This window comes from Alosa sapidissima, chromosome 18 (assembly GCF_018492685.1).
Source record: "Alosa sapidissima isolate fAloSap1 chromosome 18, fAloSap1.pri, whole genome shotgun sequence".
Classification (NCBI taxonomy): Eukaryota; Metazoa; Chordata; class Actinopteri; order Clupeiformes; family Clupeidae; genus Alosa; species Alosa sapidissima.
The window spans coordinates 16,412,068-16,437,432 of record NC_055974.1 but is presented as its reverse complement, the minus strand read 5'-3'; the positions used below and the strand labels follow the sequence as shown (position 1 = coordinate 16,437,432).

Below are 25,365 nucleotides of genomic sequence, written 5' to 3'. Positions count from 1 at the left end.
GTGGCTTTTTTATGTGTATGACATAGAACAACTGATGAGCAAAATGACTGTGTAAGGGATTTTCAGAGTATTGTCAAGATCACCGTTGAGGGGAAGACCATTATTGAAATATATGGACATTTTAGAGAGTAGACATATTTCTTCTTTGGCCCTATGACTGACAGTAATTCTGGGCCCCCCCAATAATATGTAGTATCGGGCAGGCAGAGGGGGCTCTCTGGGGCCCCCTGTCAGTGGTCGGCCCTTAGAAACTAAGCAACTTAAAGGAGAATTCCGGTGTGATATTGACCTAAAGTGTATCGAAACATGATACCGAGTGTGAACGTATGTCTCATAGCCCATCTCGGCTTGTCCCCTGCACTCCAAAATCTGGCGCTAGTTAGCCGATGCTACCAACATCTTTTTCAATAGTGGTGCTTCGGCATCGGGCTAGCCATGCAAATAAATCACTGTTTTACACCCATTTACGAGGCTCAATGTATCTCCACACTTCATTGGTAGACTTCCGAGGGCCCTAACATTTAAAACGAGACATTGAGAACTTTGAAAAAGCACTGGTAGTTTACTTACAAGACGATTTATACAGACAGTATCTTCACGAAGTTTAGCGTTTGCAGCCATCTTGAATTTAGTCACGATAAGTCGAGCAACGAGTAAGAATGAACAGCTATGATAAGGGATCAGATTCCAAAAATAATTCAGTGGAAATGCATGGATTCCAGTTGCTGCTACTGGAAGAAACTGGAATCCATGCATTTCCACTGAATTATTTTTGGAATCTGATCCCTTATCATACCTGTTCATTCTTACTCGTTGCTCGACTTATCGTGACTAAATTCAAGATGGCTGCAAACGTTAAACTTCGTGAAGATACTGTCTGTATAAATCGTCTTGTAAGTAAACTACCAGTGCTTTTTCAAAGTTCTCAATGTCTCGTTTTAAATGTCAGGGCCCTAGGAAGTCTACCAATGAAGTGTGGAGATACATTGAGCCTCGTAAATGGGTGTAAAACAGTGATTTATTTGCATGGCTAGCCCGATGCCGAAGCACCACTACTGAAAAAGTTGTTGGTAGCATCGGCTAACTAGCGCCAGATTTTGGAGTGCAGGGGACAAGTCGAGATGGGCTATGAGACATACGTTCACACTCGGTATCATGTTTCAATACACTTTAGGTCAATATCACACCGGAATTCTCCTTTAAGTCCTCCTTACTTACAATACTTAGTTCTTAGATTAGTTGGTAGTTAGCATTTCATGATTTAACTTGAATATTTGAGGTCCTCGCTGTCAAGTTGAAATCACAAAAAAAAAAGGTTCATTTATGTAAGCGGGGGGGGGGGGGGGGGGGGGGTCAGGGATTACCCAGGCCTGGACTCAAACCCGGGTCCGCGCACGTCGACCTGAATATGGTACGTGCACTGTAGCCAGTTGCACCACAACGGTCATTGCTTTTCCATTTCTCATTCTCCACTTCTGCATAGTCTGTTATCCTTTGTTCCCTCCTTATGTAAAACAATCTTGGGCTTGTGTGTTTGCTTTGGCAATATAAGTGTGTACACTACACACATGATGAATGATATAAGAAATCAGAACACACATAAATACATACATACAGGTAAACTAAAGGAACCAGATTTGTGTGCGTGTGTGCGTGCACGCACAGGATTACAGACTTCTGAAGAACTGTCTTTTTTGTTCTTCAGGGAAATGTGCCACTGATTACATACACACACACACACACACACTCTGAGCTGAGCAAAGTAAGGTTGAAGGTGGAAGTAAATGAAGATTCCAAAACGCTATATCCACCATTTTAATGAATTTTCATAAATATTTGTTTACATTTTGTTTTCCAAGTAATTTCAGTAGAGCTGTAATTACGTATTGTTATTTGATTTATCTTCACTTAATCAAAACAACACAACTGCAATTTTAATTACCTGAAATACACAATTAGAAAACCTGGCTTTTGAATGTTTTTAAGCTTTTTGGAACGAAAGTTCTCAGTTCTGAGTGCAGAAATCATCTAACGACAGGGCTCAAGTGTGATTCATGATTAATTCGTGTGTGTGCAAGGATTACAGAACTCTTTTTTTTTTTGTTCTTCAGGGAAATGTGCCACTGATTTAGGTTACACACACACACATAGTCTGGGCTGTATTTGAGGTCTTTCCAAAATTTGATTGACCTTTTTTGATCTCTCTCTTTCTCTTTCTCTCTCTATCTCCCTCTCTTTTTCTCTCTCTCTCTCTATCTCTCTCTCTCTCTCTCTCTCTCTCTCTCTCTGTCACCACAGTGTTTGAGATCCTCTTGGTGTACCGTGAAACGGGGAGCTGGGAGAAGGCACTTCCTGTAGGGGTTCCTGCTGGGAAGGGCTACATGCTGGCGACGGAGACCACTGCAGCTGCTGCTGAGGTCAAGCCCATCTGCGTGTCGTAGCCCCCTTGATCATGCCAGCCCTCCCATTCTGCCATCAGACCCTCATATTCCCATCTGATTGATGCTCTTTTGGGCCCCCACTGTCGACTTCAAGGCAGCGTTGCCACCGTCCACTTCAAGGCACCTACATCCAAACCCTAGTGCCTCCCAGGTGACACTGCCTTGAATTTGACAGTGGGGGCCCAAAAGACCATACATCTTCCCAGCCTCTTGTGACAGGGATGTAAAGGGGGAATGTTGCCTGTGGTGTCACGGTGACCTACTGGAGACAATGTCCTACAAGACATCTGAAGGATCTACAACTGGTATAGAAGGCAAAGATGGAGATGATGAAGATGATGTGTACACTCACCCACCCACAAGCTGAATGTTTTATCTGTTAATTGTATTATTTTATTGTTGTTATTGTTTGTTTATCATGATTTTTTTTCTGCTTTACCTTTTCATTTGGATATACTATACTTAAATAAAAGTTGAAATATGAACGAGTACTGTGGCTGAGATAAAACGCAATGGTAATACTCGTATCCAGTAAAAGGGGAGATTGTTTCATGTTGATCATATTTGGCCTCTGCAGTTGCTTGCTGCAAAAATCAATGGGAAACTGCTAGTCTCTGGGTCTGGAACTAGGTCTTCTTATAAAATACACAGTATATTCTGTAGGCCTATGTGAAGGATATGTGTAAAATATTCTAACATAAAAAATGTCTATTAGTATTAGTAGAATAAGATATATGTTTACACTTTTGGCTGTTTCTTGAAATGAGACAAACGTGTCACAGATTGTGCTAGAGGTGACGTTTTCCCACTTCAAGTGTTTTTGTTATCCAGTTGAACTGCTATTATCTATATGATTAAGGGATTAAGATAAATCACTTCTACATAGACATACATTCTATATGTGGAAAAAGGTTGAAAATGAATGAAAAAGGTTGGTGGGTGTCTACCCATTGTCCGTTGGCCTGGCTTCAATTTACTCAGTATCCACATTACAATTTCAACATTTATTTTGATGCTCACCGTGTGATTATCGGTTAACTAATCTGTGGATGATCTTTGAGGGAAATAGAGTAAGTGATCGGCTGTGCTTTTTGTAGAGCACAACTTTCTACTTAATCACAAATGATGAGACCATGAAGGCCATGTCTGTGTTGTCTACCTGAGCTCTTACAACAAACCTAAGCTCATTTAGGTAATCCTGCCTGCTAATATCAATTTTGTTTTAATGTAACATTACAGTCCCTTTGGTGCATTTCTCAGATCGGAATTGAAATTCTCGAAACTGCTTGTTCAAACTCCATATCATCTTCTCACTTGTGCACATCATAGAAAAGCAATTATCGTAGCTTCGAACAAACAACTGCTTCAGTGGGCATACATCCATGCAACTGATTGTGTGCAAATGTCTGCTGTATGTTGCTGCACAATACTGGTTCCATGCTGAATAGTCCTACTCCATAAAACACATAGGCCTGATTTCATAACTTAAGTCATGACAGTTCTTAATCTCTCAAACATATTTTATGTGAACAGAAATATAGGCTATGGCCTTTTTTTTCCTGCAGGGACAGTCTGTTAGCAAATTAATTGCAGTACAAACAGTATCCTAGGCTACAATACAGTAACATACAGTATACAGTATTTTGAGCAAGACGTGCTTTTGCAGGTATAGGTCTAATATTTTGCAGATTGGTTGGCAATAATTGTTTTAAGACATGCACTAAATGTTTTAGTCAGTTTTTCTCAGTCGCATGCTGCATTTCTCAAATCATAATGAACATTTGCACAGGCTACATTTCTCAAAACAATTAGTGCAAACTGCACTGCATTGATAACCTGCAAAAGTGTGTATCTTGCTCAAAATACTTTACAATACCTGCAAATATTCAACAAAAGGGTCAGTGCAATCTAAATGACATGTCATGGTGCTATTGTTTATGTCAACATAGTCACACTTGTCAGTATTACAGTTTTATTTACTCTGTACATATTTTCTAATTAACAATGTGCAAGGCAGTACTATTTTCTATTTCAAAACTACAAAGTTACACATTATTGTATCGAGGGGGTTGATTGCAAGACAGTGGATGTGTTTCAAGTCTTTACTGTTGACAGACAGACATTGTGACATTGTAAAGAAAACACAGGCTTTTATAGCATTGTACAAATGAAAAATGACCATTACAGTAACCTAAAGCACCCCTTGGTCAGAGCTGTGCACCACTGTACATCTTGACAACTGACAAAATAATAATGACAACTAGTTCAATACATTTGCATGTAATGACACAAGCGATGCAATGAGGCCATTATTTTATGGGGTAAGACTATTCAGCAGGGAACCACTAAGATAGCAAAAGGCTGGCGGACCACTGTTGGCCCACTCGAGGCAGATCTGGCGGTCCGCTGGCGTTATGCTCATCTGTTCTCTGGCAGGTTGCAGACAAATACATTATAGACAAATATATATTTTGCCACTATTGGTCTAAAATCTTTTTCATTGGTTCAGTTATACTCCATATCATTTTAATAACATTTCATGTCTTTTCTTAAGTTAAATTTAAAGAGATGGTGATCCAACGGCGGACCACATGGCAATCCACCGGCAGCATAGGCCTACCACCAGCGGTCCACTATCCCCAATCTGATTTTGCTATCTGGGCAGCATAGTGCATTTTGACCAACATGATATTAGTCATTGAAAATTAAAAAAAAAAACAGCAGACATTTGTAGCCTACAAAATCAGTTGCGTGGATGTAGGCTACATTGCTATTTTTTAAAAATGGGGAGAAACTGATTAAATGATGTGCACAAGTAATAAGATTATATGGAATTTGAACAAACAGATTTGAGAATTACCATTCTAATATGAGAAATGTGCCAAAGCAGCTAAGAAAACACTAATGATTTGAGAAACGCACCACAGTAGGCTACAGTGTCGAAGAAAGCTCTCCGCACGATGGTAGTGTTGTCGAAGTTTGGAAACCCATTGCGGTAGTTCTTCAGATTAGGCAACACATTAGGCAGCGAATGCACATTTGCGTTCGTTCGGCTATTAAATAGGCTACACGTAAACACATGTAAAACCGTTTGCGGAATGGTTGCAAGACCGATTCTTTGCATAGGCTGACACATGGTGTTCACAACATAGCCAGAGAAGTTATTTTGACCTGTGTGGTAGCCTACATTCTCACAATATTGAGAAATTACCGGCCCTCTTCTGTTTAAGTTTTGTTAATAAGGGGATATACGGCTAACGCACGAGTGTAAAGTGTATATCTAAAGTCAGTGATAAATTAGTTATATTGTAGGTTAGCCTATTTCCGTCTCCTACTCTTGCCTTCGATAAGAAGTCATCATGTGACCGAAATCATGTGTATGCGCAAACAGTCAACACCAGATAAAACCTATTGTAGCCTATTACGAAGAAATAAAATTATGGTGATGCATTAAGATGCAGGTTCCTATGTCTACAAATGAATTCATTATACAGGTATAACGGTGGTGAAGTTATAGCTAATTAAAAAAACACCATCCGGCACTAACCAATCAGAAACACCGAGTGTTTAGCGAAAGGCATTGTGGGATTGATACAACATTTACGAACATGTTTTTTTAATGTCATGTTTTATATTGACATGTATATGACGAAATGCTCAGAGATCATTCAGCAATAACATAGTGCGAGCCCTCAAAAGCAGAGTAGACCTGTCTTTTCTTGGGCGCGAGGCAGCGCTCAGCACCCGAAAGGCACTCACGGATAGACCGGACACCCTCATGGTGAAGACCGAGCAAGCGAAAGGCTCTGCTCGCGTCGCCTCTGTTACGTTAAGACTATACTTTCAGGGATCATTTCTATAGTCCTTGACTTGGAAATACGTTTCGAAAGTGTTGTGTCTCGCTATTCATGATGATGAGCTATAATGCTTTTCTTTGAGCGCGAATCGGACAGAGATCGAGACTTTTGTCTCTGGTCTGCTGTCATTGATGACCGTTCCTGCTCTCTGTTGGGGGGCAGGAGAAGAGAAGCATTGTCAGAGTGATAGCGCACATGTCTGTTGAAAAGCAATGTTAACAAGGCGCACTGAGACGCCACGCTCAGCCTAGATGTCTGATGATGAGTTGCTCCTTTCAGAAATATTCCCCCACAACGCACTACCCGCAGTGACTGATCTGTGTGCATTGACTCGCTCTTTGCTGTTTGACGCTGGCGCTCTGCCTCCTTCCACAACACAGTGCCAGCGTCAATGCTATGGCGCGCTTTTCATGCTCTCCCGATGCCTCGTCACGCGTCTGATGACGCCCTCAGAAGCTGAGTAGATGGGATACCTGTCTTTTCTTGGGCGCGAGGCAGCGCTCAGCACCCGAAAGGCACTCACGGATAGACCGGACACCCTCATGGTGAAGACCGAGCAAGCGAAAGGCTCTGCTCGCGTCGCCTCTGTTACGTTAAGACTATACTTTCAGGGATCATTTCTATAGTCCTTGACTTGGAAATACGTTTCGAAAGTGTTGTGTCTCGCTATTCATGATGATGAGCTATAATGCTTTTCTTTGAGCGCGAATCGGACAGAGATCGAGACTTTTGTCTCTGGTCTGCTGTCATTGATGACCGTTCCTGCTCTCTGTTGGGGGGCAGGAGAAGAGAAGCATTGTCAGAGTGATAGCGCACATGTCTGTTGAAAAGCAATGTTAACAAGGCGCACTGAGACGCCACGCTCAGCCTAGATGTCTGATGATGAGTTGCTCCTTTCAGAAATATTCCCCCACAACGCACTACCCGCAGTGACTGATCTGTGTGCATTGACTCGCTCTTTGCTGTTTGACGCTGGCGCTCTGCCTCCTTCCACAACACAGCGCCAGCGTCAATGCTATGGCGCGCTTTTCATGCTCTCCCGATGCCTCGTCACGCGTCTGATGACGCCCTCAGAAGCTGAGTAGATGGGATACCTGTCTTTTCTTGGGCGCGAGGCAGCGCTCAGCACCCGAAAGGCACTCACGGATAGACCGGACACCCTCATGGTGAAGACCGAGCAAGCGAAAGGCTCTGCTCGCGTCGCCTCTGTTACGTTAAGACTATACTTTCAGGGATCATTTCTATAGTCCTTGACTTGGAAATACGTTTCGAAAGTGTTGTGTCTCGCTATTCATGATGATGAGCTATAATGCTTTTCTTTGAGCGCGAATCGGACAGAGATCGAGACTTTTGTCTCTGGTCTGCTGTCATTGATGACCGTTCCTGCTCTCTGTTGGGGGGCAGGAGAAGAGAAGCATTGTCAGAGTGATAGCGCACATGTCTGTTGAAAAGCAATGTTAACAAGGCGCACTGAGACGCCACGCTCAGCCTAGATGTCTGATGATGAGTTGCTCCTTTCAGAAATATTCCCCCACAACGCACTACCCGCAGTGACTGATCTGTGTGCATTGACTCGCTCTTTGCTGTTTGACGCTGGCGCTCTGCCTCCTTCCACAACACAGCGCCAGCGTCAATGCTATGGCGCGCTTTTCATGCTCTCCCGATGCCTCGTCACGCGTCTGATGACGCCCTCAGAAGCTGAGTAGATGGGATACCTGTCTTTTCTTGGGCGCGAGGCAGCGCTCAGCACCCGAAAGGCACTCACGGATAGACCGGACACCCTCATGGTGAAGACCGAGCAAGCGAAAGGCTCTGCTCGCGTCGCCTCTGTTACGTTAAGACTATACTTTCAGGGATCATTTCTATAGTCCTTGACTTGGAAATACGTTTCGAAAGTGTTGTGTCTCGCTATTCATGATGATGAGCTATAATGCTTTTCTTTGAGCGCGAATCGGACAGAGATCGAGACTTTTGTCTCTGGTCTGCTGTCATTGATGACCGTTCCTGCTCTCTGTTGGGGGGCAGGAGAAGAGAAGCATTGTCAGAGTGATAGCGCACATGTCTGTTGAAAAGCAATGTTAACAAGGCGCACTGAGACGCCACGCTCAGCCTAGATGTCTGATGATGAGTTGCTCCTTTCAGAAATATTCCCCCACAACGCACTACCCGCAGTGACTGATCTGTGTGCATTGACTCGCTCTTTGCTGTTTGACGCTGGCGCTCTGCCTCCTTCCACAACACAGCGCCAGCGTCAATGCTATGGCGCGCTTTTCATGCTCTCCCGATGCCTCGTCACGCGTCTGATGACGCCCTCAGAAGCTGAGTAGATGGGATACCTGTCTTTTCTTGGGCGCGAGGCAGCGCTCAGCACCCGAAAGGCACTCACGGATAGACCGGACACCCTCATGGTGAAGACCGAGCAAGCGAAAGGCTCTGCTCGCGTCGCCTCTGTTACGTTAAGACTATACTTTCAGGGATCATTTCTATAGTCCTTGACTTGGAAATACGTTTCGAAAGTGTTGTGTCTCGCTATTCATGATGATGAGCTATAATGCTTTTCTTTGAGCGCGAATCGGACAGAGATCGAGACTTTTGTCTCTGGTCTGCTGTCATTGATGACCGTTCCTGCTCTCTGTTGGGGGGCAGGAGAAGAGAAGCATTGTCAGAGTGATAGCGCACATGTCTGTTGAAAAGCAATGTTAACAAGGCGCACTGAGACGCCACGCTCAGCCTAGATGTCTGATGATGAGTTGCTCCTTTCAGAAATATTCCCCCACAACGCACTACCCGCAGTGACTGATCTGTGTGCATTGACTCGCTCTTTGCTGTTTGACGCTGGCGCTCTGCCTCCTTCCACAACACAGCGCCAGCGTCAATGCTATGGCGCGCTTTTCATGCTCTCCCGATGCCTCGTCACGCGTCTGATGACGCCCTCAGAAGCTGAGTAGATGGGATACCTGTCTTTTCTTGGGCGCGAGGCAGCGCTCAGCACCCGAAAGGCACTCACGGATAGACCGGACACCCTCATGGTGAAGACCGAGCAAGCGAAAGGCTCTGCTCGCGTCGCCTCTGTTACGTTAAGACTATACTTTCAGGGATCATTTCTATAGTCCTTGACTTGGAAATACGTTTCGAAAGTGTTGTGTCTCGCTATTCATGATGATGAGCTATAATGCTTTTCTTTGAGCGCGAATCGGACAGAGATCGAGACTTTTGTCTCTGGTCTGCTGTCATTGATGACCGTTCCTGCTCTCTGTTGGGGGGCAGGAGAAGAGAAGCATTGTCAGAGTGATAGCGCACATGTCTGTTGAAAAGCAATGTTAACAAGGCGCACTGAGACGCCACGCTCAGCCTAGATGTCTGATGATGAGTTGCTCCTTTCAGAAATATTCCCCCACAACGCACTACCCGCAGTGACTGATCTGTGTGCATTGACTCGCTCTTTGCTGTTTGACGCTGGCGCTCTGCCTCCTTCCACAACACAGCGCCAGCGTCAATGCTATGGCGCGCTTTTCATGCTCTCCCGATGCCTCGTCACGCGTCTGATGACGCCCTCAGAAGCTGAGTAGATGGGATACCTGTCTTTTCTTGGGCGCGAGGCAGCGCTCAGCACCCGAAAGGCACTCACGGATAGACCGGACACCCTCATGGTGAAGACCGAGCAAGCGAAAGGCTCTGCTCGCGTCGCCTCTGTTACGTTAAGACTATACTTTCAGGGATCATTTCTATAGTCCTTGACTTGGAAATACGTTTCGAAAGTGTTGTGTCTCGCTATTCATGATGATGAGCTATAATGCTTTTCTTTGAGCGCGAATCGGACAGAGATCGAGACTTTTGTCTCTGGTCTGCTGTCATTGATGACCGTTCCTGCTCTCTGTTGGGGGGCAGGAGAAGAGAAGCATTGTCAGAGTGATAGCGCACATGTCTGTTGAAAAGCAATGTTAACAAGGCGCACTGAGACGCCACGCTCAGCCTAGATGTCTGATGATGAGTTGCTCCTTTCAGAAATATTCCCCCACAACGCACTACCCGCAGTGACTGATCTGTGTGCATTGACTCGCTCTTTGCTGTTTGACGCTGGCGCTCTGCCTCCTTCCACAACACAGCGCCAGCGTCAATGCTATGGCGCGCTTTTCATGCTCTCCCGATGCCTCGTCACGCGTCTGATGACGCCCTCAGAAGCTGAGTAGATGGGATACCTGTCTTTTCTTGGGCGCGAGGCAGCGCTCAGCACCCGAAAGGCACTCACGGATAGACCGGACACCCTCATGGTGAAGACCGAGCAAGCGAAAGGCTCTGCTCGCGTCGCCTCTGTTACGTTAAGACTATACTTTCAGGGATCATTTCTATAGTCCTTGACTTGGAAATACGTTTCGAAAGTGTTGTGTCTCGCTATTCATGATGATGAGCTATAATGCTTTTCTTTGAGCGCGAATCGGACAGAGATCGAGACTTTTGTCTCTGGTCTGCTGTCATTGATGACCGTTCCTGCTCTCTGTTGGGGGGCAGGAGAAGAGAAGCATTGTCAGAGTGATAGCGCACATGTCTGTTGAAAAGCAATGTTAACAAGGCGCACTGAGACGCCACGCTCAGCCTAGATGTCTGATGATGAGTTGCTCCTTTCAGAAATATTCCCCCACAACGCACTACCCGCAGTGACTGATCTGTGTGCATTGACTCGCTCTTTGCTGTTTGACGCTGGCGCTCTGCCTCCTTCCACAACACAGCGCCAGCGTCAATGCTATGGCGCGCTTTTCATGCTCTCCCGATGCCTCGTCACGCGTCTGATGACGCCCTCAGAAGCTGAGTAGATGGGATACCTGTCTTTTCTTGGGCGCGAGGCAGCGCTCAGCACCCGAAAGGCACTCACGGATAGACCGGACACCCTCATGGTGAAGACCGAGCAAGCGAAAGGCTCTGCTCGCGTCGCCTCTGTTACGTTAAGACTATACTTTCAGGGATCATTTCTATAGTCCTTGACTTGGAAATACGTTTCGAAAGTGTTGTGTCTCGCTATTCATGATGATGAGCTATAATGCTTTTCTTTGAGCGCGAATCGGACAGAGATCGAGACTTTTGTCTCTGGTCTGCTGTCATTGATGACCGTTCCTGCTCTCTGTTGGGGGGCAGGAGAAGAGAAGCATTGTCAGAGTGATAGCGCACATGTCTGTTGAAAAGCAATGTTAACAAGGCGCACTGAGACGCCACGCTCAGCCTAGATGTCTGATGATGAGTTGCTCCTTTCAGAAATATTCCCCCACAACGCACTACCCGCAGTGACTGATCTGTGTGCATTGACTCGCTCTTTGCTGTTTGACGCTGGCGCTCTGCCTCCTTCCACAACACAGCGCCAGCGTCAATGCTATGGCGCGCTTTTCATGCTCTCCCGATGCCTCGTCACGCGTCTGATGACGCCCTCAGAAGCTGAGTAGATGGGATACCTGTCTTTTCTTGGGCGCGAGGCAGCGCTCAGCACCCGAAAGGCACTCACGGATAGACCGGACACCCTCATGGTGAAGACCGAGCAAGCGAAAGGCTCTGCTCGCGTCGCCTCTGTTACGTTAAGACTATACTTTCAGGGATCATTTCTATAGTCCTTGACTTGGAAATACGTTTCGAAAGTGTTGTGTCTCGCTATTCATGATGATGAGCTATAATGCTTTTCTTTGAGCGCGAATCGGACAGAGATCGAGACTTTTGTCTCTGGTCTGCTGTCATTGATGACCGTTCCTGCTCTCTGTTGGGGGGCAGGAGAAGAGAAGCATTGTCAGAGTGATAGCGCACATGTCTGTTGAAAAGCAATGTTAACAAGGCGCACTGAGACGCCACGCTCAGCCTAGATGTCTGATGATGAGTTGCTCCTTTCAGAAATATTCCCCCACAACGCACTACCCGCAGTGACTGATCTGTGTGCATTGACTCGCTCTTTGCTGTTTGACGCTGGCGCTCTGCCTCCTTCCACAACACAGCGCCAGCGTCAATGCTATGGCGCGCTTTTCATGCTCTCCCGATGCCTCGTCACGCGTCTGATGACGCCCTCAGAAGCTGAGTAGATGGGATACCTGTCTTTTCTTGGGCGCGAGGCAGCGCTCAGCACCCGAAAGGCACTCACGGATAGACCGGACACCCTCATGGTGAAGACCGAGCAAGCGAAAGGCTCTGCTCGCGTCGCCTCTGTTACGTTAAGACTATACTTTCAGGGATCATTTCTATAGTCCTTGACTTGGAAATACGTTTCGAAAGTGTTGTGTCTCGCTATTCATGATGATGAGCTATAATGCTTTTCTTTGAGCGCGAATCGGACAGAGATCGAGACTTTTGTCTCTGGTCTGCTGTCATTGATGACCGTTCCTGCTCTCTGTTGGGGGGCAGGAGAAGAGAAGCATTGTCAGAGTGATAGCGCACATGTCTGTTGAAAAGCAATGTTAACAAGGCGCACTGAGACGCCACGCTCAGCCTAGATGTCTGATGATGAGTTGCTCCTTTCAGAAATATTCCCCCACAACGCACTACCCGCAGTGACTGATCTGTGTGCATTGACTCGCTCTTTGCTGTTTGACGCTGGCGCTCTGCCTCCTTCCACAACACAGCGCCAGCGTCAATGCTATGGCGCGCTTTTCATGCTCTCCCGATGCCTCGTCACGCGTCTGATGACGCCCTCAGAAGCTGAGTAGATGGGATACCTGTCTTTTCTTGGGCGCGAGGCAGCGCTCAGCACCCGAAAGGCACTCACGGATAGACCGGACACCCTCATGGTGAAGACCGAGCAAGCGAAAGGCTCTGCTCGCGTCGCCTCTGTTACGTTAAGACTATACTTTCAGGGATCATTTCTATAGTCCTTGACTTGGAAATACGTTTCGAAAGTGTTGTGTCTCGCTATTCATGATGATGAGCTATAATGCTTTTCTTTGAGCGCGAATCGGACAGAGATCGAGACTTTTGTCTCTGGTCTGCTGTCATTGATGACCGTTCCTGCTCTCTGTTGGGGGGCAGGAGAAGAGAAGCATTGTCAGAGTGATAGCGCACATGTCTGTTGAAAAGCAATGTTAACAAGGCGCACTGAGACGCCACGCTCAGCCTAGATGTCTGATGATGAGTTGCTCCTTTCAGAAATATTCCCCCACAACGCACTACCCGCAGTGACTGATCTGTGTGCATTGACTCGCTCTTTGCTGTTTGACGCTGGCGCTCTGCCTCCTTCCACAACACAGCGCCAGCGTCAATGCTATGGCGCGCTTTTCATGCTCTCCCGATGCCTCGTCACGCGTCTGATGACGCCCTCAGAAGCTGAGTAGATGGGATACCTGTCTTTTCTTGGGCGCGAGGCAGCGCTCAGCACCCGAAAGGCACTCACGGATAGACCGGACACCCTCATGGTGAAGACCGAGCAAGCGAAAGGCTCTGCTCGCGTCGCCTCTGTTACGTTAAGACTATACTTTCAGGGATCATTTCTATAGTCCTTGACTTGGAAATACGTTTCGAAAGTGTTGTGTCTCGCTATTCATGATGATGAGCTATAATGCTTTTCTTTGAGCGCGAATCGGACAGAGATCGAGACTTTTGTCTCTGGTCTGCTGTCATTGATGACCGTTCCTGCTCTCTGTTGGGGGGCAGGAGAAGAGAAGCATTGTCAGAGTGATAGCGCACATGTCTGTTGAAAAGCAATGTTAACAAGGCGCACTGAGACGCCACGCTCAGCCTAGATGTCTGATGATGAGTTGCTCCTTTCAGAAATATTCCCCCACAACGCACTACCCGCAGTGACTGATCTGTGTGCATTGACTCGCTCTTTGCTGTTTGACGCTGGCGCTCTGCCTCCTTCCACAACACAGCGCCAGCGTCAATGCTATGGCGCGCTTTTCATGCTCTCCCGATGCCTCGTCACGCGTCTGATGACGCCCTCAGAAGCTGAGTAGATGGGATACCTGTCTTTTCTTGGGCGCGAGGCAGCGCTCAGCACCCGAAAGGCACTCACGGATAGACCGGACACCCTCATGGTGAAGACCGAGCAAGCGAAAGGCTCTGCTCGCGTCGCCTCTGTTACGTTAAGACTATACTTTCAGGGATCATTTCTATAGTCCTTGACTTGGAAATACGTTTCGAAAGTGTTGTGTCTCGCTATTCATGATGATGAGCTATAATGCTTTTCTTTGAGCGCGAATCGGACAGAGATCGAGACTTTTGTCTCTGGTCTGCTGTCATTGATGACCGTTCCTGCTCTCTGTTGGGGGGCAGGAGAAGAGAAGCATTGTCAGAGTGATAGCGCACATGTCTGTTGAAAAGCAATGTTAACAAGGCGCACTGAGACGCCACGCTCAGCCTAGATGTCTGATGATGAGTTGCTCCTTTCAGAAATATTCCCCCACAACGCACTACCCGCAGTGACTGATCTGTGTGCATTGACTCGCTCTTTGCTGTTTGACGCTGGCGCTCTGCCTCCTTCCACAACACAGCGCCAGCGTCAATGCTATGGCGCGCTTTTCATGCTCTCCCGATGCCTCGTCACGCGTCTGATGACGCCCTCAGAAGCTGAGTAGATGGGATACCTGTCTTTTCTTGGGCGCGAGGCAGCGCTCAGCACCCGAAAGGCACTCACGGATAGACCGGACACCCTCATGGTGAAGACCGAGCAAGCGAAAGGCTCTGCTCGCGTCGCCTCTGTTACGTTAAGACTATACTTTCAGGGATCATTTCTATAGTCCTTGACTTGGAAATACGTTTCGAAAGTGTTGTGTCTCGCTATTCATGATGATGAGCTATAATGCTTTTCTTTGAGCGCGAATCGGACAGAGATCGAGACTTTTGTCTCTGGTCTGCTGTCATTGATGACCGTTCCTGCTCTCTGTTGGGGGGCAGGAGAAGAGAAGCATTGTCAGAGTGATAGCGCACATGTCTGTTGAAAAGCAATGTTAACAAGGCGCACTGAGACGCCACGCTCAGCCTAGATGTCTGATGATGAGTTGCTCCTTTCAGAAATATTCCCCCACAACGCACTACCCGCAGTGACTGATCTGTGTGCATTGACTCGCTCTTTGCTGTTTGACGCTGGCGCTCTGCCTCCTTCCACAACACAGCGCCAGCGTCAATGCTATGGCGCGCTTTTCATGCTCTCCCGATGCCTCGTCACGCGTCTGATGACGCCCTCAGAAGCTGAGTAGATGGGATACCTGTCTTTTCTTGGGCGCGAGGCAGCGCTCAGCACCCGAAAGGCACTCACGGATAGACCGGACACCCTCATGGTGAAGACCGAGCAAGCGAAAGGCTCTGCTCGCGTCGCCTCTGTTACGCTAAGACTATACTTTCAGGGATCATTTCTATAGTCCTTGACTTGGAAATACGTTTCGAAAGTGTTGTGTCTCGCTATTCATGATGATGAGCTATAATGCTTTTCTTTGAGCGCGAATCGGACAGAGATCGAGACTTTTGTCTCTGGTCTGCTGTCATTGATGACCGTTCCTGCTCTCTGTTGGGGGGCAGGAGAAGAGAAGCATTGTCAGAGTGATAGCGCACATGTCTGTTGAAAAGCAATGTTAACAAGGCGCACTGAGACGCCACGCTCAGCCTAGATGTCTGATGATGAGTTGCTCCTTTCAGAAATATTCCCCCACAACGCACTACCCGCAGTGACTGATCTGTGTGCATTGACTCGCTCTTTGCTGTTTGACGCTGGCGCTCTGCCTCCTTCCACAACACAGCGCCAGCGTCAATGCTATGGCGCGCTTTTCATGCTCTCCCGATGCCTCGTCACGCGTCTGATGACGCCCTCAGAAGCTGAGTAGATGGGATACCTGTCTTTTCTTGGGCGCGAGGCAGCGCTCAGCACCCGAAAGGCACTCACGGATAGACCGGACACCCTCATGGTGAAGACCGAGCAAGCGAAAGGCTCTGCTCGCGTCGCCTCTGTTACGTTAAGACTATACTTTCAGGGATCATTTCTATAGTCCTTGACTTGGAAATACGTTTCGAAAGTGTTGTGTCTCGCTATTCATGATGATGAGCTATAATGCTTTTCTTTGAGCGCGAATCGGACAGAGATCGAGACTTTTGTCTCTGGTCTGCTGTCATTGATGACCGTTCCTGCTCTCTGTTGGGGGGCAGGAGAAGAGAAGCATTGTCAGAGTGATAGCGCACATGTCTGTTGAAAAGCAATGTTAACAAGGCGCACTGAGACGCCACGCTCAGCCTAGATGTCTGATGATGAGTTGCTCCTTTCAGAAATATTCCCCCACAACGCACTACCCGCAGTGACTGATCTGTGTGCATTGACTCGCTCTTTGCTGTTTGACGCTGGCGCTCTGCCTCCTTCCACAACACAGCGCCAGCGTCAATGCTATGGCGCGCTTTTCATGCTCTCCCGATGCCTCGTCACGCGTCTGATGACGCCCTCAGAAGCTGAGTAGATGGGATACCTGTCTTTTCTTGGGCGCGAGGCAGCGCTCAGCACCCGAAAGGCACTCACGGATAGACCGGACACCCTCATGGTGAAGACCGAGCAAGCGAAAGGCTCTGCTCGCGTCGCCTCTGTTACGTTAAGACTATACTTTCAGGGATCATTTCTATAGTCCTTGACTTGGAAATACGTTTCGAAAGTGTTGTGTCTCGCTATTCATGATGATGAGCTATAATGCTTTTCTTTGAGCGCGAATCGGACAGAGATCGAGACTTTTGTCTCTGGTCTGCTGTCATTGATGACCGTTCCTGCTCTCTGTTGGGGGGCAGGAGAAGAGAAGCATTGTCAGAGTGATAGCGCACATGTCTGTTGAAAAGCAATGTTAACAAGGCGCACTGAGACGCCACGCTCAGCCTAGATGTCTGATGATGAGTTGCTCCTTTCAGAAATATTCCCCCACAACGCACTACCCGCAGTGACTGATCTGTGTGCATTGACTCGCTCTTTGCTGTTTGACGCTGGCGCTCTGCCTCCTTCCACAACACAGCGCCAGCGTCAATGCTATGGCGCGCTTTTCATGCTCTCCCGATGCCTCGTCACGCGTCTGATGACGCCCTCAGAAGCTGAGTAGATGGGATACCTGTCTTTTCTTGGGCGCGAGGCAGCGCTCAGCACCCGAAAGGCACTCACGGATAGACCGGACACCCTCATGGTGAAGACCGAGCAAGCGAAAGGCTCTGCTCGCGTCGCCTCTGTTACGTTAAGACTATACTTTCAGGGATCATTTCTATAGTCCTTGACTTGGAAATACGTTTCGAAAGTGTTGTGTCTCGCTATTCATGATGATGAGCTATAATGCTTTTCTTTGAGCGCGAATCGGACAGAGATCGAGACTTTTGTCTCTGGTCTGCTGTCATTGATGACCGTTCCTGCTCTCTGTTGGGGGGCAGGAGAAGAGAAGCATTGTCAGAGTGATAGCGCACATGTCTGTTGAAAAGCAATGTTAACAAGGCGCACTGAGACGCCACGCTCAGCCTAGATGTCTGATGATGAGTTGCTCCTTTCAGAAATATTCCCCCACAACGCACTACCCGCAGTGACTGATCTGTGTGCATTGACTCGCTCTTTGCTGTTTGACGCTGGCGCTCTGCCTCCTTCCACAACACAGCGCCAGCGTCAATGCTATGGCGCGCTTTTCATGCTCTCCCGATGCCTCGTCACGCGTCTGATGACGCCCTCAGAAGCTGAGTAGATGGGATACCTGTCTTTTCTTGGGCGCGAGGCAGCGCTCAGCACCCGAAAGGCACTCACGGATAGACCGGACACCCTCATGGTGAAGACCGAGCAAGCGAAAGGCTCTGCTCGCGTCGCCTCTGTTACGTTAAGACTATACTTTCAGGGATCATTTCTATAGTCCTTGACTTGGAAATACGTTTCGAAAGTGTTGTGTCTCGCTATTCATGATGATGAGCTATAATGCTTTTCTTTGAGCGCGAATCGGACAGAGATCGAGACTTTTGTCTCTGGTCTGCTGTCATTGATGACCGTTCCTGCTCTCTGTTGGGGGGCAGGAGAAGAGAAGCATTGTCAGAGTGATAGCGCACATGTCTGTTGAAAAGCAATGTTAACAAGGCGCACTGAGACGCCACGCTCAGCCTAGATGTCTGATGATGAGTTGCTCCTTTCAGAAATATTCCCCCACAACGCACTACCCGCAGTGACTGATCTGTGTGCATTGACTCGCTCTTTGCTGTTTGACGCTGGCGCTCTGCCTCCTTCCACAACACAGCGCCAGCGTCAATGCTATGGCGCGCTTTTCATGCTCTCCCGATGCCTCGTCACGCGTCTGATGACGCCCTCAGAAGCTGAGTAGATGGGATACCTGTCTTTTCTTGGGCGCGAGGCAGCGCTCAGCACCCGAAAGGCACTCACGGATAGACCGGACACCCTCATGGTGAAGACCGAGCAAGCGAAAGGCTCTGCTCGCGTCGCCTCTGTTACGTTAAGACTATACTTTCAGGGATCATTTCTATAGTCCTTGACTTGGAAATACGTTTCGAAAGTGTTGTGTCTCGCTATTCATGATGATGAGCTATAATGCTTTTCTTTGAGCGCGAATCGGACAGAGATCGAGACTTTTGTCTCTGGTCTGCTGTCATTGATGACCGTTCCTGCTCTCTGTTGGGGGGCAGGAGAAGAGAAGCATTGTCAGAGTGATAGCGCACATGTCTGTTGAAAAGCAATGTTAACAAGGCGCACTGAGACGCCACGCTCAGCCTAGATGTCTGATGATGAGTTGCTCCTTTCAGAAATATTCCCCCACAACGCACTACCCGCAGTGACTGATCTGTGTGCATTGACTCGCTCTTTGCTGTTTGACGCTGGCGCTCTGCCTCCTTCCACAACACAGCGCCAGCGTCAATGCTATGGCGCGCTTTTCATGCTCTCCCGATGCCTCGTCACGCGTCTGATGACGCCCTCAGAAGCTGAGTAGATGGGATACCTGTCTTTTCTTGGGCGCGAGGCAGCGCTCAGCACCCGAAAGGCACTCACGGATAGACCGGACACCCTCATGGTGAAGACCGAGCAAGCGAAAGGCTCTGCTCGCGTCGCCTCTGTTACGTTAAGACTATACTTTCAGGGATCATTTCTATAGTCCTTGACTTGGAAATACGTTTCGAAAGTGTTGTGTCTCGCTATTCATGATGATGAGCTATAATGCTTTTCTTTGAGCGCGAATCGGACAGAGATCGAGACTTTTGTCTCTGGTCTGCTGTCATTGATGACCGTTCCTGCTCTCTGTTGGGGGGCAGGAGAAGAGAAGCATTGTCAGAGTGATAGCGCACATGTCTGTTGAAAAGCAATGTTAACAAGGCGCACTGAGACGCCACGCTCAGCCTAGATGTCTGATGATGAGTTGCTCCTTTCAGAAATATTCCCCCACAACGCACTACCCGCAGTGACTGATCTGTGTGCATTGACTCGCTCTTTGCTGTTTGACGCTGGCGCTCTGCCTCCTTCCACAACACAGCGCCAGCGTCAATGCTATGGCGCGCTTTTCATGCTCTCCCGATGCCTCGTCACGCGTCTGATGACGCCCTCAGAAGCTGAGTAGATGGGATACCTGTCTTTTCTTGGGCGCGAGGCAGCGCTCAGCACCCGAAAGGCACTCACGGATAGACCGGACACCCTCATGGTGAAGACCGAGCAAGCGAAAGGCTCTGCTCGCGTCGCCTCTGTTACGTTAAGACTATACTTTCAGGGATCATTTCTATAGTCCTTGACTTGGAAATACGTTTCGAAAGTGTTGTGTCTCGCTATTCATGATGATGAGCTATAATGCTTTTCTTTGAGCGCGAATCGGACAGAGATCGAGACTTTTGTCTCTGGTCTGCTGTCATTGATGACCGTTCCTGCTCTCTGTTGGGGGGCAGGAGAAGAGAAGCATTGTCAGAGTGATAGCGCACATGTCTGTTGAAAAGCAATGTTAACAAGGCGCACTGAGACGCCACGCTCAGCCTAGATGTCTGATGATGAGTTGCTCCTTTCAGAAATATTCCCCCACAACGCACTACCCGCAGTGACTGATCTGTGTGCATTGACTCGCTCTTTGCTGTTTGACGCTGGCGCTCTGCCTCCTTCCACAACACAGCGCCAGCGTCAATGCTATGGCGCGCTTTTCATGCTCTCCCGATGCCTCGTCACGCGTCTGATGACGCCCTCAGAAGCTGAGTAGATGGGATACCTGTCTTTTCTTGGGCGCGAGGCAGCGCTCAGCACCCGAAAGGCACTCACGGATAGACCGGACACCCTCATGGTGAAGACCGAGCAAGCGAAAGGCTCTGCTCGCGTCGCCTCTGTTACGTTAAGACTATACTTTCAGGGATCATTTCTATAGTCCTTGACTTGGAAATACGTTTCGAAAGTGTTGTGTCTCGCTATTCATGATGATGAGCTATAATGCTTTTCTTTGAGCGCGAATCGGACAGAGATCGAGACTTTTGTCTCTGGTCTGCTGTCATTGATGACCGTTCCTGCTCTCTGTTGGGGGGCAGGAGAAGAGAAGCATTGTCAGAGTGATGGCGCACATGTCTGTTGAAAAGCAATGTTAACAAGGCGCACTGAGACGCCACGCTCAGCCTAGATGTCTGATGATGAGTTGCTCCTTTCAGAAATATTCCCCCACAACGCACTACCCGCAGTGACTGATCTGTGTGCATTGACTCGCTCTTTGCTGTTTGACGCTGGCGCTCTGCCTCCTTCCACAACACAGCGCCAGCGTCAATGCTATGGCGCGCTTTTCATGCTCTCCCGATGCCTCGTCACGCGTCTGATGACGCCCTCAGAAGCTGAGTAGATGGGATACCTGTCTTTTCTTGGGCGCGAGGCAGCGCTCAGCACCCGAAAGGCACTCACGGATAGACCGGACACCCTCATGGTGAAGACCGAGCAAGCGAAAGGCTCTGCTCGCGTCGCCTCTGTTACGTTAAGACTATACTTTCAGGGATCATTTCTATAGTCCTTGACTTGGAAATACGTTTCGAAAGTGTTGTGTCTCGCTATTCATGATGATGAGCTATAATGCTTTTCTTTGAGCGCGAATCGGACAGAGATCGAGACTTTTGTCTCTGGTCTGCTGTCATTGATGACCGTTCCTGCTCTCTGTTGGGGGGCAGGAGAAGAGAAGCATTGTCAGAGTGATGGCGCACATGTCTGTTGAAAAGCAATGTTAACAAGGCGCACTGAGACGCCACGCTCAGCCTAGATGTCTGATGATGAGTTGCTCCTTTCAGAAATATTCCCCCACAACGCACTACCCGCAGTGACTGATCTGTGTGCATTGACTCGCTCTTTGCTGTTTGACGCTGGCGCTCTGCCTCCTTCCACAACACAGCGCCAGCGTCAATGCTATGGCGCGCTTTTCATGCTCTCCCGATGCCTCGTCACGCGTCTGATGACGCCCTCAGAAGCTGAGTAGATGGGATACCTGTCTTTTCTTGGGCGCGAGGCAGCGCTCAGCACCCGAAAGGCACTCACGGATAGACCGGACACCCTCATGGTGAAGACCGAGCAAGCGAAAGGCTCTGCTCGCGTCGCCTCTGTTACGTTAAGACTATACTTTCAGGGATCATTTCTATAGTCCTTGACTTGGAAATACGTTTCGAAAGTGTTGTGTCTCGCTATTCATGATGATGAGCTATAATGCTTTTCTTTGAGCGCGAATCGGACAGAGATCGAGACTTTTGTCTCTGGTCTGCTGTCATTGATGACCGTTCCTGCTCTCTGTTGGGGGGCAGGAGAAGAGAAGCATTGTCAGAGTGATGGCGCACATGTCTGTTGAAAAGCAATGTTAACAAGGCGCACTGAGACGCCACGCTCAGCCTAGATGTCTGATGATGAGTTGCTCCTTTCAGAAATATTCCCCCACAACGCACTACCCGCAGTGACTGATCTGTGTGCATTGACTCGCTCTTTGCTGTTTGACGCTGGCGCTCTGCCTCCTTCCACAACACAGCGCCAGCGTCAATGCTATGGCGCGCTTTTCATGCTCTCCCGATGCCTCGTCACGCGTCTGATGACGCCCTCAGAAGCTGAGTAGATGGGATACCTGTCTTTTCTTGGGCGCGAGGCAGCGCTCAGCACCCGAAAGGCACTCACGGATAGACCGGACACCCTCATGGTGAAGACCGAGCAAGCGAAAGGCTCTGCTCGCGTCGCCTCTGTTACGTTAAGACTATACTTTCAGGGATCATTTCTATAGTCCTTGACTTGGAAATACGTTTCGAAAGTGTTGTGTCTCGCTATTCATGATGATGAGCTATAATGCTTTTCTTTGAGCGCGAATCGGACAGAGATCGAGACTTTTGTCTCTGGTCTGCTGTCATTGATGACCGTTCCTGCTCTCTGTTGGGGGGCAGGAGAAGAGAAGCATTGTCAGAGTGATGGCGCACATGTCTGTTGAAAAGCAATGTTAACAAGGCGCACTGAGACGCCACGCTCAGCCTAGATGTCTGATGATGAGTTGCTCCTTTCAGAAATATTCCCCCACAACGCACTACCCGCAGTGACTGATCTGTGTGCATTGACTCGCTCTTTGCTGTTTGACGCTGGCGCTCTGCCTCCTTCCACAACACAGCGCCAGCGTCAATGCTATGGCGCGCTTTTCATGCTCTCCCGATGCCTCGTCACGCGTCTGATGACGCCCTCAGAAGCTGAGTAGATGGGATACCTGTCTTTTCTTGGGCGCGAGGCAGCGCTCAGCACCCGAAAGGCACTCACGGATAGACCGGACACCCTCATGGTGAAGACCGAGCAAGCGAAAGGCTCTGCTCGCGTCGCCTCTGTTACGTTAAGACTATACTTTCAGGGATCATTTCTATAGTCCTTGACTTGGAAATACGTTTCGAAAGTGTTGTGTCTCGCTATTCATGATGATGAGCTATAATGCTTTTCTTTGAGCGCGAATCGGACAGAGATCGAGACTTTTGTCTCTGGTCTGCTGTCATTGATGACCGTTCCTGCTCTCTGTTGGGGGGCAGGAGAAGAGAAGCATTGTCAGAGTGATAGCGCACATGTCTGTTGAAAAGCAATGTTAACAAGGCGCACTGAGACGCCACGCTCAGCCTAGATGTCTGATGATGAGCTGCTCCTTTCAGAAATATTCCCCCACAACGCACTACCCGCAGTGACTGATCTGTGTGCATTGACTCGCTCTTTGCTGTTTGACGCTGGCGCTCTGCCTCCTTCCACAACACAGCGCCAGCGTCAATGCTATGGCGCGCTTTTCATGCTCTCCCGATGCCTCGTCACGCGTCTGATGACGCCCTCAGAAGCTGAGTAGATGGGATACCTGTCTTTTCTTGGGCGCGAGGCAGCGCTCAGCACCCGAAAGGCACTCACGGATAGACCGGACACCCTCATGGTGAAGACCGAGCAAGCGAAAGGCTCTGCTCGCGTCGCCTCTGTTACGTTAAGACTATACTTTCAGGGATCATTTCTATAGTCCTTGACTTGGAAATACGTTTCGAAAGTGTTGTGTCTCGCTATTCATGATGATGAGCTATAATGCTTTTCTTTGAGCGCGAATCGGACAGAGATCGAGACTTTTGTCTCTGGTCTGCTGTCATTGATGACCGTTCCTGCTCTCTGTTGGGGGGCAGGAGAAGAGAAGCATTGTCAGAGTGATAGCGCACATGTCTGTTGAAAAGCAATGTTAACAAGGCGCACTGAGACGCCACGCTCAGCCTAGATGTCTGATGATGAGCTGCTCCTTTCAGAAATATTACCCCACAACGCACTACCCGCAGTGACTGATCTGTGTGCATTGACTCGCTCTTTGCTGTTTGACGCTGGCGCTCTGCCTCCTTCCACAACACAGCGCCAGCGTCAATGCTATGGCGCGCTTTTCATGCTCTCCCGATGCCTCGTCACGCGTCTGATGACGCCCTCAGAAGCTGAGTAGATGGGATACCTGTCTTTTCTTGGGCGCGAGGCAGCGCTCAGCACCCGAAAGGCACTCACGGATAGACCGGACACCCTCATGGTGAAGACCGAGCAAGCGAAAGGCTCTGCTCGCGTCGCCTCTGTTACGTTAAGACTATACTTTCAGGGATCATTTCTATAGTCTTTGACTTGGAAATACGTTTCGAAAGTGTTGTGTCTCGCTATTCATGATGATGAGCTATAATGCTTTTCTTTGAGCGCGAATCGGACAGAGATCGAGACTTTTGTCTCTGGTCTGCTGTCATTGATGACCGTTCCTGCTCTCTGTTGGGGGGCAGGAGAAGAGAAGCATTGTCAGAGTGATAGCGCACATGTCTGTTGAAAAGCAATGTTAACAAGGCGCACTGAGACGCCACGCTCAGCCTAGATGTCTGATGATGAGCTGCTCCTTTCAGAAATATTCCCCCACAACGCACTACCCGCAGTGACTGATCTGTGTGCATTGACTCGCTCTTTGCTGTTTGACGCTGGCGCTCTGCCTCCTTCCACAACACAGCGCCAGCGTCAATGCTATGGCGCGCTTTTCATGCTCTCCCGATGCCTCGTCACGCGTCTGATGACGCCCTCAGAAGCTGACTAGATGGGATACCTGTCTTTTCTTGGGCGCGAGGCAGCGCTCAGCACCCGAAAGGCACTCACGGATAGACCGGACACCCTCATGGTGAAGACCGAGCAAGCGAAAGGCTCTGCTCGCGTCGCCTCTGTTACGTTAAGACTATACTTTCAGGGATCATTTCTATAGTCTTTGACTTGGAAATACGTTTTGAAAGTGTTGTGTCTCGCTATTCATGATGATGAGCTATAATGCTTTTCTTTGAGCGCGAATCGGACAGAGATCGAGACTTTTGTCTCTGGTCTGCTGTCATTGATGACCGTTCCTGCTCTCTGTTGGGGGGCAGGAGAAGAGAAGCATTGTCAGAGTGATAGCGCACATGTCTGTTGAAAAGCAATGTTAACAAGGCGCACTGAGACGCCACGCTCAGCCTAGATGTCTGATGATGAGTTGCTCCTTTCAGAAATATTCCCCCACAACGCACTACCCGCAGTGACTGATCTGTGTGCATTGACTCGCTCTTTGCTGTTTGACGCTGGCGCTCTGCCTCCTTCCACAACACAGCGCCAGCGTCAATGCTATGGCGCGCTTTTCATGCTCTCCCGATGCCTCGTCACGCGT

The 25,365-nt window shown here is 48.7% G+C and overlaps 1 protein-coding gene and 31 non-coding genes across 33 annotated transcripts in view; all 32 read left to right on the top strand.

Moving 5' to 3' along the window:
• Positions 1 to 2,929, top strand: part of trmt10b (tRNA methyltransferase 10B) — a 32,985-nt gene extending 30,056 nt beyond the window's left edge. For both annotated transcript variants that reach the window (XM_042069314.1, XM_042069315.1), the window contains exon 8: positions 2,299 to 2,929. In XM_042069314.1, coding sequence (XP_041925248.1) covers positions 2,299 to 2,441 — 143 coding nt within the window. In that variant the 3' untranslated portion in view covers positions 2,442 to 2,929. The remainder of the gene's footprint in view (positions 1 to 2,298) is intronic.
• Positions 2,930 to 6,272: 3,343 nt separating this feature from the next.
• On the top strand, positions 6,273 to 6,486 carry LOC121690537. The gene has a single exon (XR_006025125.1). It is a non-coding gene; the product is annotated as a small nucleolar RNA U3 (small nucleolar RNA).
• Positions 6,487 to 6,893: 407 nt separating this feature from the next.
• On the top strand, positions 6,894 to 7,107 carry LOC121690536. Its single transcript, XR_006025124.1, has one exon. It is a non-coding gene; the product is annotated as a small nucleolar RNA U3 (small nucleolar RNA).
• Positions 7,108 to 7,514: 407 nt separating this feature from the next.
• LOC121690535 lies at positions 7,515 to 7,728 on the top strand. Its single transcript, XR_006025123.1, has one exon. It is a non-coding gene; the product is annotated as a small nucleolar RNA U3 (small nucleolar RNA).
• A 407-nt stretch (positions 7,729 to 8,135) lies between these two features.
• On the top strand, positions 8,136 to 8,349 carry LOC121690534. The gene has a single exon (XR_006025122.1). It is a non-coding gene; the product is annotated as a small nucleolar RNA U3 (small nucleolar RNA).
• A 407-nt stretch (positions 8,350 to 8,756) lies between these two features.
• Positions 8,757 to 8,970, top strand: LOC121690533. The gene has a single exon (XR_006025121.1). It is a non-coding gene; the product is annotated as a small nucleolar RNA U3 (small nucleolar RNA).
• Positions 8,971 to 9,377: 407 nt separating this feature from the next.
• LOC121690532 lies at positions 9,378 to 9,591 on the top strand. Its single transcript, XR_006025120.1, has one exon. It is a non-coding gene; the product is annotated as a small nucleolar RNA U3 (small nucleolar RNA).
• A 407-nt stretch (positions 9,592 to 9,998) lies between these two features.
• Positions 9,999 to 10,212, top strand: LOC121690530. Its single transcript, XR_006025119.1, has one exon. It is a non-coding gene; the product is annotated as a small nucleolar RNA U3 (small nucleolar RNA).
• Positions 10,213 to 10,619: 407 nt separating this feature from the next.
• On the top strand, positions 10,620 to 10,833 carry LOC121690529. The gene has a single exon (XR_006025118.1). It is a non-coding gene; the product is annotated as a small nucleolar RNA U3 (small nucleolar RNA).
• A 407-nt stretch (positions 10,834 to 11,240) lies between these two features.
• On the top strand, positions 11,241 to 11,454 carry LOC121690528. Its single transcript, XR_006025117.1, has one exon. It is a non-coding gene; the product is annotated as a small nucleolar RNA U3 (small nucleolar RNA).
• A 407-nt stretch (positions 11,455 to 11,861) lies between these two features.
• Positions 11,862 to 12,075, top strand: LOC121690527. Its single transcript, XR_006025116.1, has one exon. It is a non-coding gene; the product is annotated as a small nucleolar RNA U3 (small nucleolar RNA).
• A 407-nt stretch (positions 12,076 to 12,482) lies between these two features.
• On the top strand, positions 12,483 to 12,696 carry LOC121690526. Its single transcript, XR_006025115.1, has one exon. It is a non-coding gene; the product is annotated as a small nucleolar RNA U3 (small nucleolar RNA).
• A 407-nt stretch (positions 12,697 to 13,103) lies between these two features.
• Positions 13,104 to 13,317, top strand: LOC121690525. The gene has a single exon (XR_006025114.1). It is a non-coding gene; the product is annotated as a small nucleolar RNA U3 (small nucleolar RNA).
• Positions 13,318 to 13,724: 407 nt separating this feature from the next.
• LOC121690524 lies at positions 13,725 to 13,938 on the top strand. Its single transcript, XR_006025113.1, has one exon. It is a non-coding gene; the product is annotated as a small nucleolar RNA U3 (small nucleolar RNA).
• A 407-nt stretch (positions 13,939 to 14,345) lies between these two features.
• On the top strand, positions 14,346 to 14,559 carry LOC121690523. Its single transcript, XR_006025112.1, has one exon. It is a non-coding gene; the product is annotated as a small nucleolar RNA U3 (small nucleolar RNA).
• Positions 14,560 to 14,966: 407 nt separating this feature from the next.
• Positions 14,967 to 15,180, top strand: LOC121690522. Its single transcript, XR_006025111.1, has one exon. It is a non-coding gene; the product is annotated as a small nucleolar RNA U3 (small nucleolar RNA).
• Positions 15,181 to 15,587: 407 nt separating this feature from the next.
• LOC121690521 lies at positions 15,588 to 15,801 on the top strand. Its single transcript, XR_006025110.1, has one exon. It is a non-coding gene; the product is annotated as a small nucleolar RNA U3 (small nucleolar RNA).
• Positions 15,802 to 16,208: 407 nt separating this feature from the next.
• Positions 16,209 to 16,422, top strand: LOC121690519. The gene has a single exon (XR_006025109.1). It is a non-coding gene; the product is annotated as a small nucleolar RNA U3 (small nucleolar RNA).
• A 407-nt stretch (positions 16,423 to 16,829) lies between these two features.
• Positions 16,830 to 17,043, top strand: LOC121690518. The gene has a single exon (XR_006025108.1). It is a non-coding gene; the product is annotated as a small nucleolar RNA U3 (small nucleolar RNA).
• Positions 17,044 to 17,450: 407 nt separating this feature from the next.
• On the top strand, positions 17,451 to 17,664 carry LOC121690517. The gene has a single exon (XR_006025107.1). It is a non-coding gene; the product is annotated as a small nucleolar RNA U3 (small nucleolar RNA).
• A 407-nt stretch (positions 17,665 to 18,071) lies between these two features.
• Positions 18,072 to 18,285, top strand: LOC121690516. Its single transcript, XR_006025106.1, has one exon. It is a non-coding gene; the product is annotated as a small nucleolar RNA U3 (small nucleolar RNA).
• Positions 18,286 to 18,692: 407 nt separating this feature from the next.
• On the top strand, positions 18,693 to 18,906 carry LOC121690515. The gene has a single exon (XR_006025105.1). It is a non-coding gene; the product is annotated as a small nucleolar RNA U3 (small nucleolar RNA).
• Positions 18,907 to 19,313: 407 nt separating this feature from the next.
• LOC121690609 lies at positions 19,314 to 19,527 on the top strand. The gene has a single exon (XR_006025191.1). It is a non-coding gene; the product is annotated as a small nucleolar RNA U3 (small nucleolar RNA).
• A 407-nt stretch (positions 19,528 to 19,934) lies between these two features.
• LOC121690607 lies at positions 19,935 to 20,148 on the top strand. The gene has a single exon (XR_006025190.1). It is a non-coding gene; the product is annotated as a small nucleolar RNA U3 (small nucleolar RNA).
• A 407-nt stretch (positions 20,149 to 20,555) lies between these two features.
• On the top strand, positions 20,556 to 20,769 carry LOC121690606. Its single transcript, XR_006025189.1, has one exon. It is a non-coding gene; the product is annotated as a small nucleolar RNA U3 (small nucleolar RNA).
• A 407-nt stretch (positions 20,770 to 21,176) lies between these two features.
• On the top strand, positions 21,177 to 21,390 carry LOC121690605. Its single transcript, XR_006025188.1, has one exon. It is a non-coding gene; the product is annotated as a small nucleolar RNA U3 (small nucleolar RNA).
• Positions 21,391 to 21,797: 407 nt separating this feature from the next.
• On the top strand, positions 21,798 to 22,011 carry LOC121690604. The gene has a single exon (XR_006025187.1). It is a non-coding gene; the product is annotated as a small nucleolar RNA U3 (small nucleolar RNA).
• A 407-nt stretch (positions 22,012 to 22,418) lies between these two features.
• Positions 22,419 to 22,632, top strand: LOC121690602. The gene has a single exon (XR_006025186.1). It is a non-coding gene; the product is annotated as a small nucleolar RNA U3 (small nucleolar RNA).
• A 407-nt stretch (positions 22,633 to 23,039) lies between these two features.
• Positions 23,040 to 23,253, top strand: LOC121690601. The gene has a single exon (XR_006025185.1). It is a non-coding gene; the product is annotated as a small nucleolar RNA U3 (small nucleolar RNA).
• Positions 23,254 to 23,660: 407 nt separating this feature from the next.
• Positions 23,661 to 23,874, top strand: LOC121690600. The gene has a single exon (XR_006025184.1). It is a non-coding gene; the product is annotated as a small nucleolar RNA U3 (small nucleolar RNA).
• A 407-nt stretch (positions 23,875 to 24,281) lies between these two features.
• On the top strand, positions 24,282 to 24,495 carry LOC121690554. The gene has a single exon (XR_006025141.1). It is a non-coding gene; the product is annotated as a small nucleolar RNA U3 (small nucleolar RNA).
• A 407-nt stretch (positions 24,496 to 24,902) lies between these two features.
• Positions 24,903 to 25,116, top strand: LOC121690567. The gene has a single exon (XR_006025152.1). It is a non-coding gene; the product is annotated as a small nucleolar RNA U3 (small nucleolar RNA).
• The last annotated feature ends 249 nt before the right edge of the window (positions 25,117 to 25,365 follow it).